General features: G+C 40.1%; 1 protein-coding gene across 1 annotated transcript in view; it reads left to right on the top strand.

Annotated features, from left to right (window-relative positions):
* The first annotated feature begins 9,039 nt into the window (after positions 1 to 9,039).
* ACTR2 (actin related protein 2) overlaps positions 9,040 to 16,095 on the top strand; it is a 54,696-nt gene continuing 47,640 nt past the window's right edge. The window contains exon 1 of the mRNA XM_051975396.1: positions 9,040 to 9,222. Coding sequence (XP_051831356.1) covers positions 9,175 to 9,222 — 48 coding nt within the window. The 5' untranslated portion in view covers positions 9,040 to 9,174. The remainder of the gene's footprint in view (positions 9,223 to 16,095) is intronic.

Here is a 16,095-nt window from a genome sequence, read left to right on the forward strand (position 1 = left end):
ATCTAGCTGCCCCAAAAATAAAGTTTTGAAAAGAGATCCATAAGCTTCATCAGATTGTCAAAGGGGTGTACAATATCAAAAAACATGTTAAATCTTTGGACCAGAGAAGCTACACTGCTGAGCTGAAGAAGAACTGCATTCAAATCCAATTTCAGATAACAATAGCTACCATTTATATAGCTCTTTAAGGTGGGCAAAGCACTTTACATGCATGCTTTGTCATTTGTTAATGTTTAGACTATGGATGAATATTTTAACCAGCCTCAGCCTTAGTTTCCTCCCTTTTAAATTGAGTATAAAAATATTTAGCACTTAACTCAAAATTGATGTGAATTTAAAATGCTTAGCAAAACATTAATATGGGTATATTTGTATATCATTATTATATATTATATTTCTGTGCTATATAAAAATACATTTAGTAAATTAAATACTATATTGTATATCATCTTAACACATTAATTGCATGTTATCTATTAAAATGCATTGATAAGTTAATATAATACATGTGTGTTAAACTGTAATGGGCTGAGGCTTGAGTTGATGCACTGAGGTCCCAAGCACGTGAGGCTAACTAGTAATTGGACCATACTCTGTTAATATATATGCTGGGAGAATGGCCCCGCCCACTCTTTGTGCAAGTCCTGATGTGTTGTATAGGAAATAACATTTTCAGTGGGTGGAGGCAGGGGAGTGGAAAGAGAAGCGGAAGGAGAGACTGTTGGCTGGCGTCTTGTCACAGCTCCTCACATTGCTATTGCAACCGCTCTTCATCTCCAATCCCCCTCTGCTAGCTGGCTTCCTGTCGCAGCTGCCCATATTGCTATCGCAATCTTTCTTGCCCATATTGCTATTGCAATCCTTTTTCACCTCTTCACTTCAATAAAGATTGAAGATTTTTCCCTTAACCTGAATTCCTGACTCCAGCTGAGTTTAAATATGCAGTCATCACATTTGGCGCCCAAGCATGGGAACCAAGAACCCTACTTTCACTGAAGAAGTCTCCAGTGACCAGGAACTTAGGTGAGTATAACAGACTAAACTAGTAACCTTTTTTGGCTGAAATGGGACAGATCCTAGCTAAAGATTCTCCATGCCCCACCCCAACCCCCCACCCCCAGCCCCACCCAGGAGTGGCGCTATAGAAAACCTGCTTAAGCTGATAGAAGATCAGGGGCTACTTGTAACTTGGGAACAGGCAGCTAGACTTCTGGCTACATTAAAATGCACCTCCTCTTGGTTCTTAGAGAAAGAGCAAATCTCTCTAGATAATTGGGCATTGATTGGTCAACAGCTCTCCTCATATTACAGTGAAAATGGTCCTCATTCAATTTCCTTCGAGGCATTCTATTTATACAATATGATACAGTTGGCCTTAAGAAACCATATAAGTTCTAGGAGAAAAGGAAAAAACTCTAGGAATAGCCAAATGGGGAAGCCTGAGATAAAGGAGGAAGACAAAGAACAGATTAATGGCCATATCCCCACAGGGCAGGGAGACTTAAGTGAGGCTCAAGGGCGGGGTGAATCTGAGGCAGCTTCAGCTGCACCTGAGGAGCAGGTAATTGACTCTCCTCCATCAACTCCACCCTCCAGGATGGAGGGAGGAGGGGTAATGGGGGGGGCAGTGACAGCACCAGCACCTCCCCCCCAGCATCCAGCACCTCCCCCCCAGCATCCAGCTGCTCCTATGAGCAGATAGCAAAAGGGACTAATTAAGGCCAAAGAGGAAGGGAGAAATGTATTGGAATTTCAACACCACATTTTTCCTGTAATTCAACAGTTTAATTCTTCAGGTCAAGAAAATAGAAAATACGCTCCTTTTGATAAAGAAATCCTCAAAGACCTGAAAAAGGCTTGCACTTTTTATGGGGCTACATCAGCTTATGGTAAGATGTTATTACAGAATTTGGCTTTAGAAATCTTGACCCCTAATGACTGGAGATCTATAGCAAGAATATGCCTAGAACCTGGACAGAATTACTTGTGGCTTTCTGAATATAGTGAGCTCTGTAGGATACAAGCCCAACAAAATAGTCAAAGTGGAGTTCATACTGCAATCACCTGTGACCTACTAACAGGTGTAGGTCCTTATGCAGACATCACAGTACAGATTAATTATTCTATAGCAGCATATCAGCAAATTGCTGCTAATGCTATCAAAGCATGGGCTTCTCTCCACAATAAAGATGACAAGGGGGGGGCCTTCACAAAAATAACACAAGGCCCAAATGAACCCTTTGCTGACTTTGTGAGACGTTTGCAGACAGCTATCACAAGAACAAATGGGGAAAATGCAGTAACAGACATTTTGCTAAGGCAACTTGCTAAGGAAAATACTAATGAGGTTTGCAGAAGAATTATACTAGGACTGCACAAGGATGCTCCTTTAGAGGAGCTCATAAGACGCTGTGCCACAGTGGGCACAGGTGCCTTTTATAGCCAGGCTATGATGCAGACTTCCCAAAATCCCAACATGGGAAGACAGAGTCCCTCTTGGCAAGGGACTTCCAGAAAGACTCATAGATGAAGTTCAATGTTGGTATAGAGACAGAATGGGAAAACAGGGTGGGAGAATAAGACCCATGGGCCCATGTCCAAAATGCAACAGAGGCTTCCATTGGGCCTCAGAATGTAGACAGATTCAGGGAAACAGGATGAGGGGCCCAGCCCAGGGCTCAAGGCAAAAAACACTTGGGGCATGATGGCAGCTAATGGTGCACCCAGAGAGTGGCTAGAAGTCCAGTACCCAGACATGACCAATCAGCCAGAAATCCATATGATGGGAGAAGGGGATTACACAGTCAACCAGCCAGGAAGCAACCTGATGGCAGAAGGGAATTACAATTGGGGAGAATAGAGCTGTATGCAGCTGGGACAACTGAGATACCCCCTGGAGAGGTGAAATCTGTTCCTCTCCAGCCTATGGATCCCTTACCTCCAGGCACAGTAGGCTTGACCATTTCACCTCCTTTTTGTATGTACAAAACAGTGTCCATCCACACACTGATGTGGGAAACTGGGGAATGTGTAAATAATACCCCAGTCACTAATACAGGTAGACAGTGTGTGACTTATCACCCAGGAGAAGTAGTAGCATCAGGTTTACTCATACAGAATCCTAATAAGCAACCTGGTGATAGTCACCCAGACACTGACTCCAGACCACAAAAACCAGGAATATACCAGACAGCAGCTGTAACAGTTGACCGACCTATGCTCACGATCTATATAAATGGCCTACCATTAGAAGGATTGGTAGACACAGGTGCAGATCGTACAGTCATTAGAGGTGCCAATTGGCCCAGTCACTGGCCAAAGATTAAAGCAGACACCTATATGTCTGGAGTAGGAGGATCAATAGCAGCTGAAGTTAGTGCTGCCCTATGAGATGGACTTTTGAAGGCAAAACAGGAGTTTTTACTCTTTTTATAGTTGAAAAATCCCCATGAATCTGTGGAGAAGAGACATTTTACAGCAATTAGGGTTAAAAATGAGTACTTCGGTTTTTAAAGCAGGGCTGCTGTTGAAGGCCTGCCAACACTTTCACCTGTTCCTATCCAATGGAAAACTGATACACCAGTGTGGATAGAACAGTGGCCCTTCGGTGGCGATAAAGTTCAGGCCTTATTAGATATAGTACAGGAGCAGCTTGAACAAGGGCACTTACAATCTTCTCTAAGTCCTTGGAATTCCCCAGTGTTCATTGTAAAAAAGAAATCTGGAAAATGGAGGATGCTCACTGATTTAAGAAAAGTGAATAAACAGATGGAAACTATGGGAACTCTTCAGCCTGGACTTCCATCTCCTATTCAATTGCCTAGAGAATGGCTTCTTTGGGTCACAGATATTAAAGATTGTTTCTATTCTATCCCTCTGGATAAGGAGGATATGAAAAGATTTGCCTTTTCAGTGCCCAGCGTTAACTTAGCTGAGCCTTATAAAAGATATGAATGGACAGTTTTGCCACAGGGAATGAAAAACAGCCCCACTATGTGTCAAATGTATGTTGCTGCTGCTCTTGCTCCAGTATGAAAAGCATTTCCAAAAGTTATGCTATTACATTATATGGATGATATATTGGGATGTGCACCTGAGGAACAAATGCTAGAAGCATGTCTACAAAAGACCATAGAAACACTAAGATACTACAAATTGTACATAGCTGAAGAGAAAATTCAAAGACATGCTCCTATTCAATATTTAGGATATGAAGTATACCCTAAGGTGCTTACAGTACAAAAACTGTCCTTAAGAACAGAGAAGCTAAATACCTTAAATGATTTTCAGAAATTGATAGGAGATATCCAATGGATGCAACCAGTGTTAGGCTTGACTACCTATCAGTTACAACCATTATATGACAATTTAAGGGGAGACAGTGCTTTAAATTCATCACGGCAGCTTACAAAAGAAGCTCAAGAGGCTTTGAGAAAAGTTGAATTGGCTTTATCCAATGTGGTTTAAAGAGTCACTCAAAAACCCTTGGAAATATCAGTTTTTGCCACACAAGAGGCACCCACAGTAGTCCTTCATCAAGGAGACAGTGTGATAGAGTGGGTGAACCTCCCAGCACAACCAGAACAAAGCCTTACTCCTTACCCAGTGCTTGTGGCTAGAATTTTATTAAAGGCCATTAAGCAAGCAGTACAATTATCTGGGACAAGACCTGACAAGATATACACACCTTTTATACTAATACACAAATTAATGTGTGCTGTGAGACCATCCCAGAGTGGCAAATTTTATTAGCCATGGCTCCAAATTTTACACATGGGTCTCCATTAAAGATAACCAGACTTTTACATAATTGGCGATGGATTCTTAAAGAAAAAGTTTCTAAAGTTCCTCTTAAAGGACCAACTATCTTTACAGATGCATCCAAACACAATATTTGTGCTGTATACTCTCATGATTTAACTATAAAGAGAGTAGTCAGAACTCCTTTTCAATCCACTCAGTCTATATAACGAATTATATACAATCATGCTAGCTCTCACTTATTACCCAGGAGACATAAATATAATATCGGATTCAGCCTATTCAGTAGGTGTGATACCAAGAATTGCCACAGCCCAAATAAAATTTGCAGCTTCTAATATATATCAGCTCTTTAAGGAACTTCAGGAGCAAGTGAGAAAGCATCCAGGAAAGATTTATATCTTGCATGTCCACTCATATGGTGGACTTCCAGGTTCTATTTTTGATGGGAATTCAAAGGCAGATAGCCTTTTAACTACGTTAGCCAGTACACCTTTATTTCAGGAGGCCCAGGAATCCCATTCTAAATACCATCAGGCTGCTCGAGCTTTGGTTTACAATTTGGGATAACAAAAGAGGAAGCTACGAGCATAATAAAAAGCTGTACAGCTTGCCTTCCTTTCCATGCTCCTACACTGCCTCCAGGGAAGAACCCTCGTGGTTTGAGACCCAGTGATATCTGGCAAATGGATGTGACCTATTATAAATCTTTTGGTCGTCTGTCTTTTATCCATGTTGTGGTAGACACCTTTTCAGGATTTACTTCTGCAATACCAGCAGCAAAAGAGACAGCCCGAGTGGTCACTGAATTCCTCACACAAGAATTTGCCATTATGGGTGTGCTACAAGCAATAAAAACGGACAATGGTCCTGCATATACCTCCAAACATTTCGCACACTTTTGTGCACATTATAAGATTTTACATACCACTGACAACCCCTTTAATCCTCAAGGACAGGCAATAGTAGAGAGGAGAAACAGAAACATTAAAACGCTGCTCCAAAAACAAAAGAAAGGGGGAACCCTAGAGAACTACTAAATCTAGCACTTTATACTATTAACTTCTTGATTTTTGACAAAGATGCACTGGCTCCGGCAGACAGGTTTTATAACCCACCGGAAGGGCAGTGTCCAGTGCGAGCAGCTCCACTATCTTTAGATAATCGCCAGGTGATGTGGAGAGACCCAGAAAGTGGTGAATGGAAGGGACCAGATAGGCTAACTACTTGGGGGAGAGGGTTTGCTTGTATCTCTACAGGTGGATAAGGAATCAGATGGGTGCCAATGAGCCGTATTTGCCTTGTCCATTGCAAAGAGATGGAGCAGATCCTTGAAACGAAGGAGAAGACCCAAGAAATATCGGGTGGTTCTGTTGCTGATTGTGATCACCATTGAAAGAGCGTGGCAGTTATGGGCATTTGACTCATGGACATAGAAAATTGTTGGACTTCAAAGCCCGCAGGAATCATTGGATTCTCTGAGAAATGATAAGATTCTTACAGGACTTCAAAATCTGCTGGAATCATTGGATTCCCTAACACATAAAAAGACTTTTACAGGACTTCAAAAACTTGGGGAGATGATTGGATTCCCTGATATGTGAAGCAATGGACAATAGATTGGTTTTGGACTACCTCTTGGCTGCTGAAGAAGGCATATGTGTGAGTGCTTTTTACATACTCTCCTTCTAGGACTTCTGGCAATCTTTCACAACACAATGTTGATTTATATTGTTTGTTACACCATTACTTGCATGTACAATTCATGTTTGTTACACCACATCAAGTCTGCACTGACTGTGGGGAGAGTCATCACTAATAGCCTCTGCGTTATTGCTATGTGCTTGTGTAATACCTCCCATGCTGATGGGTTTGTGCATAATAAGACCCTTCAGCCCAGAAACCTGCTAGCAACCTCCACTTCCCTTTGGTGCTTTTCATCTCCCTTCCTGAGATGTCAGGGAGGGCATGATTATCTCCTTTTTAGTGCTTTCACTTCCCTTCCTGAGAAGTCAGGGGGGGGGGTCGTGATTATCTCCTTTTTAGTGCTTTCACTTCCCTTCCTGAGAAGTCAGGGAGGGTCGTGATCACCTTTTTTTCGGTGCTTTCACCTCCTTTCCTAAGAAGTCAGGGAGGGTGTGATCACCTCTCCTTGGGGGCTCTGACCTCCCTGAGGAGTCAGGGATGGCATGACCACCTGTGTTCTAAAACAAAAGAAAGCGGGAGATGTAATGGGCTGAGGCTTGAGTTGATGCAGAGGTACCAAGCACGTGAGGCTAAATAGTAATTGGACCATATTCTATTAATATATATGCTTGGAGAAAGAATGGCCCCGCCCACTCTTTGTGTAAGTCCTCATGTGTTGTATAGTTTTTGGTGGGTGGAAGCAGAGGAGTGGAGAGGGAAGCGGAAGGAGAGACTGCTGGGTGGTATCTTGACACAGCTGCTTGCATTGCCATTGTGACGGCCTTTCATCTTCGATCTCCCTCTGCTAGTTGGCTTCCTATTGCAGTTGCCCATATTGCTATCGCAATCCTTTTTCACCTCTTCACTTCAATAAAGATTGAAGATTTTTCCCTTAACCTGAATTCCTGACTCTGGCTCATTTTAAATCCGCAGTCATCACATTAAACAATGAATATGTATTAATATGTTTCAAATAAAAAAGGAATATATATTAATATGTGTATAAATGAATAAATATCAACATCAATTAATACATTGAATATGTAGTAACTAATACAATAATTAGTATTGAATAATCAGAATATGTATTAAAGGCAGTTAGGTGTTGCAGGGGAAAGAGTGCCAGACTTAGAGTCAGAAAGCTTCACCTTTCTGAGTTCAAAACTGACCTCAGCTGTTTCCTAGCTGCGCCAGTCCAGGCAAGTCATTTCACTCTGCCTCACTTTCCTCATAAAACGTACTGGAGAAGTAAATGGCAAACCAAGTAACTGTCAAAAAAAACCCAAATTGTGTCACAAAGAGTGTAAAACATACCTGAATAACAAAAATGCATATATGTATTAAATAATATATATAATATGTATTAATACAATTGCTTAATACACATATATAACAATTACTTAATTCACATAATATGCATTAATTCATAAAAGTATCAATACACATATATAATTACATATAATCACCAACTAATGTAGATATGCATTAAGGCCTCTAATATTAATACTCAACAATATTTCTCAATACATATAATATGTATTAATATGCACAATACGAATTAGCAAAGTTGTGTTATGTTCAAATCTACGGCACCATGTAAACAAAAGATTCTTTGCAAAGACACTAGTGCATGTTGCCACTACCTTCTCTTCCATGCATCTTTATTTTATAGGTAAGAAACGGAGGTAAAAGAAATTTAAGTGACTTGTCCAGGATCACACAACCAGTTAAGTGTCCGAGTTCAAATTTGAATTCAGATCTCTGGACTCCCGGTGCTCATCTAGTTGCCCAATTAACAATATTAATATACATTGATACATATTATTAAAAGCGTACTTTTATTATTTAATATTTTAATTATTTAATGTTTTATTATTAAGACTGGCTAATTAATACAAATGTCGTTATCTTAACCTACGGATAATGTGTAATTAATGCATCGCAATGTAATGTTATAAATAACAGAATGCTATACTATTCCGCGGAGAGTGGCTTTAGTTTCTAAAGGAGCGCTGGGAGGCGGGGCTCTCGCTCCATAGCGCCCCCTCACTCCTGGCTCCAGAAGGGTTGGCCGCCTCACCGCCTTCTCCTTCCGCCCGCCCGCTCCTCTCCCTTTGCCCGTCACCTGTCATCATCTCTTGCACGGCGCCCGTAGTCCCAACCCCATGCTTGAGCAGCAAGCCCGATTTCCGCACACCGGCAGCGAGAGCCAAGTGCTTACGGCGGCAAACATGACAACGCCCCGAGGAGGACTGGAAACGAGAGGAAAGGGAGGAAGAAGGACTACGGGTAGCAGGGCGCGGCGGCCGGAAGCGAGGCAGCGGCCGTGGGCGGGAGGAAAGCAACCATAGAGAAAAAAAAGAGAAGACAGAATCGGGAGGAAAAGGCGTGGGGCGGAGCCTCCGCCTCCTCCAGCTTCTCATTGGACAGTAATGCTGCCAGTCCTTGAACACTTTCTTGGAGTCCTCCATCCATCTCTCTTCCGCCCCTCTCAAGGAGCTGTCAGTTATACAGCGGGCGGGGCAAATCATTTCCGGTTAGGTCCAGAAAGTTGGGTTGAAGGAGGGGCGGAAAGGAGGAGGAAGAGGAAAAGAGCTTGGGCGGTGGCAGCGGCGGCGGCGGCGGCTGTAGTAGCTTCCTCAGCAGCAGCGGCAGGGCGGCGACGACTAGCCCAGCTGAAGTGGGAGAGAAGCACGCAGGCGGCGTTGATTCTCTCCGGGGCTCACAATGGACAGCCAGGGCAGGAAGGTGGTGGTGTGTGACAACGGCACCGGGGTAAGCGCTGAGCCCGGAGGAGGCCTGTGGGCACCGCAGTCAAAGACGGCCGGGAGGGAGAAGGGAGATGTGTGGGCTGGCTGCCTAGGTGGGTGCGGTACACCGGGGCCTGTGGGTGTGTGTGGGGAACCTGTGCCTTCCGCCCCCGCAGGTCTTCTGTCAGCCCCTCAACCCCCACCCCCACGCCGCGCCTCTTGTCCTCTTGGGTGGGGGGATGGTCTCCTATTCGCCCCCTTCCCGAGTGACTTGGAGATTGGTACTGAGGGCGATGGGTTAGACAGATTCAAGGTAGTCCTTGGCAATTCGGAGGAGCTTCTGATTTAAAAAAATAAGAATCCTCGGGCCTTCCTCTTCCTGTAAAATCGAAGGTAGAGCTTCGGGGGCAGGAAGTAGGGCCGGCAGCCTGGGTCTTGAAGCCTAGTTCCTGGAGGGGCTCCGGGAAGGCAGTTTAGTGGGAGGCGTTCAACTTCGCAAGATCTAGGGGGCACTGGAGGTGAGGTGCCTTAGCGGGAAAGACCTGTGGGGCCAGGACTGCGGAAGCCCGAAGGCCGGTGTGGGGGGTGGTGACCTTGGGGGAAGTTACCGAGCCCCTTGTCTTCCTCTTTTTTTCCCTAATTGCAAATTGCGAATGAGTGTGGTCTTAAAAGAGATCCAGAAACGCAAAGAGTTGTAAAAACAGTATTACTCTTTTTTTCCCTTTTTCTATATGCCTCATTTGAGAAGGGGGGAGGTCTGCCCCTTTTTTTGCTTTTTATCAAATGATAGCAAAATCAGAACAAACCGCAAGACTGAAACACGATTTATTTTGAATGCCCTCTCCGTGATGCTTTTCATATTACATTTGTTCTCAACTCTTTGGAGGTTCCTTCAGCATGCTAGTGATGTCTATTTTTTGGAGGCGGGGGAGTTTTGGATTATTACAGTTCTCACCCAGCAGGATCTAGGATATGAATTACACTTTTAAAAAATTTGTTGTTACATTCTTCTAGAATTCTGCTGTTGAGAATGTAATGAACTTTAAATTAACATCCTCTTACAAATTAGGAAATTAAAGCCCAGAGTAGTTGTGGCTTGCACTAGCTAACACTGCATTATTAGTGGCATAGCTGGGACTAAAATCCTGTTTGCTAATTTATTACTTTGTAGGTTACATAGGTCTGCCTCATATAATCATAAGGGCTTTTGGGAATCATTGTTACATTATTTAGTTTGATGCTGCTATAGCATTTTAAAGAGACTGTTAAAAATGAACTACTGAAAAAATAACGCTGATTTCCAATGACACCGTTTGATTTGGTTTTTGTCACATGAAAAAAATTGAAATTTAGGATTATCTCAGGTTTATCTCCATTGTACTCACAGTAATGTTCAGAAAACAGAATTGTATATGTATTTAGAGATCTATATATAGCTAGAGATACAGTTCATTGGCCCAGAAAACTTCTAAATGAGGAAATACCCTCTACAGACAATGCAAATTGACCCTTTTTCTGCAATTTATAGTTTTAAGACCAGGGATTCTTAACCTGGGGTCCATAGACCTTGTGGATTGATTTTAGGGAACCCATGAAATTGATTGGTTGAGATAAGGGTATGTCTTTATTTTCACCAATCTCTGAAATCTAGCATTTCTTTCAATTACTTAAAAATGTTTGTATGAAACGATGTCCCGGGCTTCATCAGATGCCCATAATTAAAAATAAATAAATGAATTCCCCTTTCTTAGAATATTGCTTAAGAGTCAGTCAACACCGATGTTTACTATGTACCAGACTTTATGCTAAGCATTGGAGATACAAGAAAAGCAAAAGACAGTCTCTGCTCTTGAGGAGCTCACACTTAATAGAGAAATGACATGATAGCAGCTATGTACCAACAAGTTAATACAAAATAAATTTAAAATACTCAACAGAAAAAAAGTTTTAGCTTTAACTAAATTCTAATTTAGCATTAGAATCTGGAAAGACTTCTCGTAGAAGGTAGGATTTTAACTGATTCTTAGAAAAGTAGCCTGGAGATAGAGATTTAGGGGAGCAATTAAGTGTCTTGCCTAGGGTCAGGAAGCTTTATGTGTATGTGTGTCTGTTTGTCTGTCTGAGGCAGGACTCCAACTCCAAGTCAAAGTTGTGCTTTAAGAACAACGCTCTATCCCCTTTGCCTTTCAGGTCTGTTCAATTGTTTTGCTTTTCATATGCTGAAATTTTCACTTATATAAATCAAATTATTTCTTACCTCCTGTTAGTATGTGAACACATAGACAATTACTTTCTATTTTATATAATAAAACACTAGCAGTAGAGATGCCAGGTACCTATGTGGTATAATAGTGCAATGGAGAGACTTATCTCTGAGTTCAAATCTGGCCTTAGACTACAATCTGTATGACTCTGGGCAAGTCACTTAATTGTGTTTGCCAGTTTCTTCATTTGTAAAATGAACTGGAGAGGGAAATGGCAAAACACTTCAGTATCTTTGCCAAGAAAACCCTAATGGGGTCATGAAAATTGGATATGACTGAAAAATTACTGAACGACAAAAAGCATTAGAGATGGATTTTAATTTGATATTGGAAAGCCTATTGTATAAATAGCACAATGGACCTGACATTTAAGATTCATTTTCCCCAGTAACATTTTGAGGGGGGGGAAAGTTTGCAAGATTAAATTTAAAAACCTAGTTCCTTTCATTTTCTGTTAATGATCTAGTAAATTGATTTTGAAATTAACTGCTGGTGTTTGCAAATGTGAACATTAACTATTTTAAAATGAAGAAAGAGCCTGGACTAGTACAGAAGTCACATTGATAGCATCATAATATATTCAGAGATACTTTAACATTTCTATAAGCTTTAGACATAGACATTTTAAAGCTATGCAATCTAATAAATCAGTTATACCCTGTCTTTTATCCTGATTTTATTCTAGAACAACATTACATATGCAATTAAATTTAAGGCCATAAAAAATTTGTGCATGTAGCATTTTTATTTGTTCTTTGCTCATTTAAAATTTTCTTAGTGATAGTTTATCTGAAAGTTTGGTAATTTTTTTAGTATCTACTGGCTTGGCCTCTTTTCTTGGGATGTTTCTGGATTTGCAAATAACGATGTACTGATTTTATCAGGCCTCAGAAGATTGCAGAGCCTTCTAAATCAATTAGAAAGTTCATTATATTCACAAATGCCTACTTCCCAGACTGATAATATAGTTTGGTAGGCAATCTATAGCTTCTGTCCATTGATCACATATTTAAAGAAAATAAGCCACGGAGCAAGAAATCTTCCATGTTAGCTTGTATGAATTGACTGGACACTTAAAAGATACTTTTAAAAAAAAAGCTAAACTATCCCTTAATAGTAAGGCTATGCTGAGAGTCAAACAAGGGGAGGAATGAGGCAGATTGTGTTAAGTTGAAGTTATTTTAATGACAACTTTTCTCCAAGCTTCTGCCTGAAACAAAAAGTTTTTAACACCAGTAGTCTTCTTGTGATGTTACATAGTCATATATAATAATAATCTAAAAGGCAGCAGAGAGCTTTGTGATAGGCATGGGTAGGATGCAGCACATTACGAACCAGAAATGACTTGTGAAAGCCTTGTAGTAAAGAACATAATCAGAAGTACATGATAAGGAAAAGTAAAGGAAAAGATAAGTTAGCAAAGAGTAATTAATACAGCCAGTACACTTCACTGATATCTACTGGTGTCCTAGAAAATGAGTAGGTTCCCAATCATTAGGTGGACCATTTGTGCGAGGAAATGAAGCTGCATGGATGATTTCTAGTCTTCATCATTGGAAGGGATGAAACTATATATATAAATCCTGAAAACATTTCCAATTCTAATGCAGTGATTCATTCAGGAATCCTCATGTAGTAGGGGTAACTAAGTGGTGCAAAATAGAATATCAGGCCTAGAGTCAGTAAGACTAACTGAAATCAGATGTGGCCTCAGAAACTTAACCGTTTGCCTCAACTTTCTCATCTGAAAAATGAAGTGGAGAAGGAAATAGCAAACCACTCTAGTATTATTGCAAGAAAACGCCCCAAAATTGGATCATGAAGAATTGACAAGGGTGAACTCGATAAAAATTATGTAAAATAATCACTGAAACTATGTCCCCTTTGATCTGCAAAAAAAAGAGAGATTGGGGTCTCCCGGGCTCCAAAGAGTCTAGGAGAAAACATACTTTCCAAGCTGGACTTTTTCTAAGGCAAATCCCTTCCCCCTTTTCTCCCCCCCCCTCCCCCCAATTGATCTTTTTGGGAAACTGGATTCCCCATTCAGGCAGAAAAATCCTTCAAAGTGATTTTCATTCATTTGGGAGCTCTGGGCCTGATATTGTTAAGTATCTAGGTTTGGGGACTTTGGCTTTCTTTCACCTGGGAACTTAAGTCTCAGATTTCCTATTAAAGGACAATTTTACACTCATTTCTTTGCAGAATGTCCAAAGTAGAATTATGTCTTATCAAGGAACCTTTCTCTCCTTGGCATAGTTGCCTGCCAGCCAGGACTCCTGCCTGTTGTGAAGAGACCCTCTTCTCAGCAAAAAACCTTTAGTTATTTCTCTGCCATTGAGCAAGTCAGTCTCCTAGCAAAACTGACTTCTGCAGTGCCGATAAAACTTCTTTTTTTGCCATTAATATTTCGAGTTCGTGAATTCTTTCACATTAAACCTGCCCTGACCAGAAGGGGATTCTTACACCTCAACTCTGCACTGCCACTAGAACAGCATCAGAATCAGATACGACTCAACAACTACCACCACCGATAATGTAGTTGAATTCTGAACTTTGCTAGTTACAAGTTACCATCCTGTGAACACTAGTTTATACAAGTACTGTATTCGTATATGAATTTTCTAAGGAGCTTTTAGGGACTCTGCTGATTGTATGGGCCATATTGAGGTTGTTTGAAATAAAACCATCATCTAGTTCACTTAGTAGTAGATTCACTCAGAATAACTTTGAAGTGAAAGTCAGTAACTCTTTAGACAAAGTTTTTGTGAACAAATAGGGTTATAGCATGGTATTCTAATGAATGTCTGATTAAAATATGGAAAAAGGACTATTCTGATAAAATTAATGGAAGGAAAAAGACGAGTAGAAGCAAAATTTAAATTTGCTTTTATAAAACATTTTGTGAGCTAATGTAGTTAATATTCTTGCCGAATATGATATACTGTGAATGTTCTTACCATTTGATGACTCAGTGGGAAGTAAGAGAGCCAGTTTCAACCACAATGCTATGAAGAGGAAACTATATATGGTAAAATGTATTTCTAAAATGCAGCCATCTATGCAGTATGTGCCGGATAAATGTAGTACACATCGGGGGAAATTAGTAGCTAAGTTTTTAAATGAGAGGGTTCTTAGCATATGCTATGTCACATTTTGCCTTTTAAGGATTAAATGACAAAATAATGGTTTGAAAATTAAGACTTATTTTCTTGATTTTGTAAATTAATAAATTTAGCATTTTATACTTTTTTTAAAAAAAATGTTATTTTAGTGCAGGAAGAATGAATATTGATGATTCTTTCCTCTCCAAATTTCTTTGTATTTCTTTTTTTTAAAAGAGTATCCCATTTAATTTTAACACATAATAGTAAATGTACTTTAATTTTGTTTATATAAATGAAATTAGTTGACGTTTTAAAAATATTAAATTCATAGTATATTCAAGACACATAGACAAACATAGAGGTTACTATGTATTTTTGGGAGCTAACACATTCATTGTGAAAGCTACCATATATATAAGAAAATTTAAACTCATACATAAGTCATTAGGTACAGTGTGTTTAGTGGACACAGACTTATCAGCTATTTCTTGGGGATACCAAAATCAAAGTTTCTAAAATTCCCCATCTTTTATTAATGTGAAAAATTACCCTGTCAAATTCTTTATAATTTCATGGAAAGAAGGTATTCCTTGTGGCGGGCTGGAGGAGGAATGTCTAGTCCTATTTAGTTGTACCAACTTACTTTCCCTTCTCTTTTGCTCCACTGTCTCCTAGGAGTATGTAGATTACCTTAGGCTCTTAATTCAATTCAGTAAACATTTTGTTAATGCTACTATATGCCAAATTGTATGCTAAGCCCTAGGCATACAAATAAAAAGAAAAACTGTTCTTGTTGAGTTCACAATTTAAGTGGAGAAGGACTTGTAGGGGCAAAATGAGAGCTCTGGCCCTGAAATTGGGGGGACTTGAGTTCAAATGTGACCTCAGATACTTAACACTTACTAGCTATGTGACCTGGGCTGGCAAGTCACTTAAACCCCAATTTTGGTCTTGCGAAAGACCAAAAGAAAAGAATTTAAGTGGAAGGGGGTGGAGAGGGATGACCACCCTCAAAATGAAGCTGGAAAGCAGGGGGAGTCAGTGTTTAGGCCTGGAGCCCGATGTTATGTAGCAGCTGACTAAAAGACAGTTACCTGGGGTTAGTATGTATTTTTAATTTAGTGATATTCTTTTAAACTATGTTCCTGTTATAATTTGAAGTAATTTTAAAATTTGAAATAAAAGATGTGTGCCAAAGTGTATGGAGTAGTTTTGACTGAGCAACCCAAAGAAATCCTTCTAGAAATGTTAGCCGTTATTTGATAAATTTACTACATAGTAATTTAACAACACACCAGACATGGTTTTTCTTTGAACCAGTAGAAATTCAAGTAACTTCAGAAATGCCATCTAAATTGTTTCCATGTTCAGTACTCTTTAAACTTGTCAACTTTGACAGTGAAGCTCTTGAAGTTTTCTAAACAATTAAGATTTAAGAATATTAGATTCTCTGACTTAGCATTGTCATTGTACCTAGAGACCTAAGAACACTTAAACACTTTTAGTTGTTTGAATAGCAACTTGAATAAT

Source organism: Antechinus flavipes, chromosome 2 (assembly GCF_016432865.1).
Source record: "Antechinus flavipes isolate AdamAnt ecotype Samford, QLD, Australia chromosome 2, AdamAnt_v2, whole genome shotgun sequence".
NCBI classification, from domain to species: domain Eukaryota; kingdom Metazoa; phylum Chordata; class Mammalia; order Dasyuromorphia; family Dasyuridae; genus Antechinus; species Antechinus flavipes.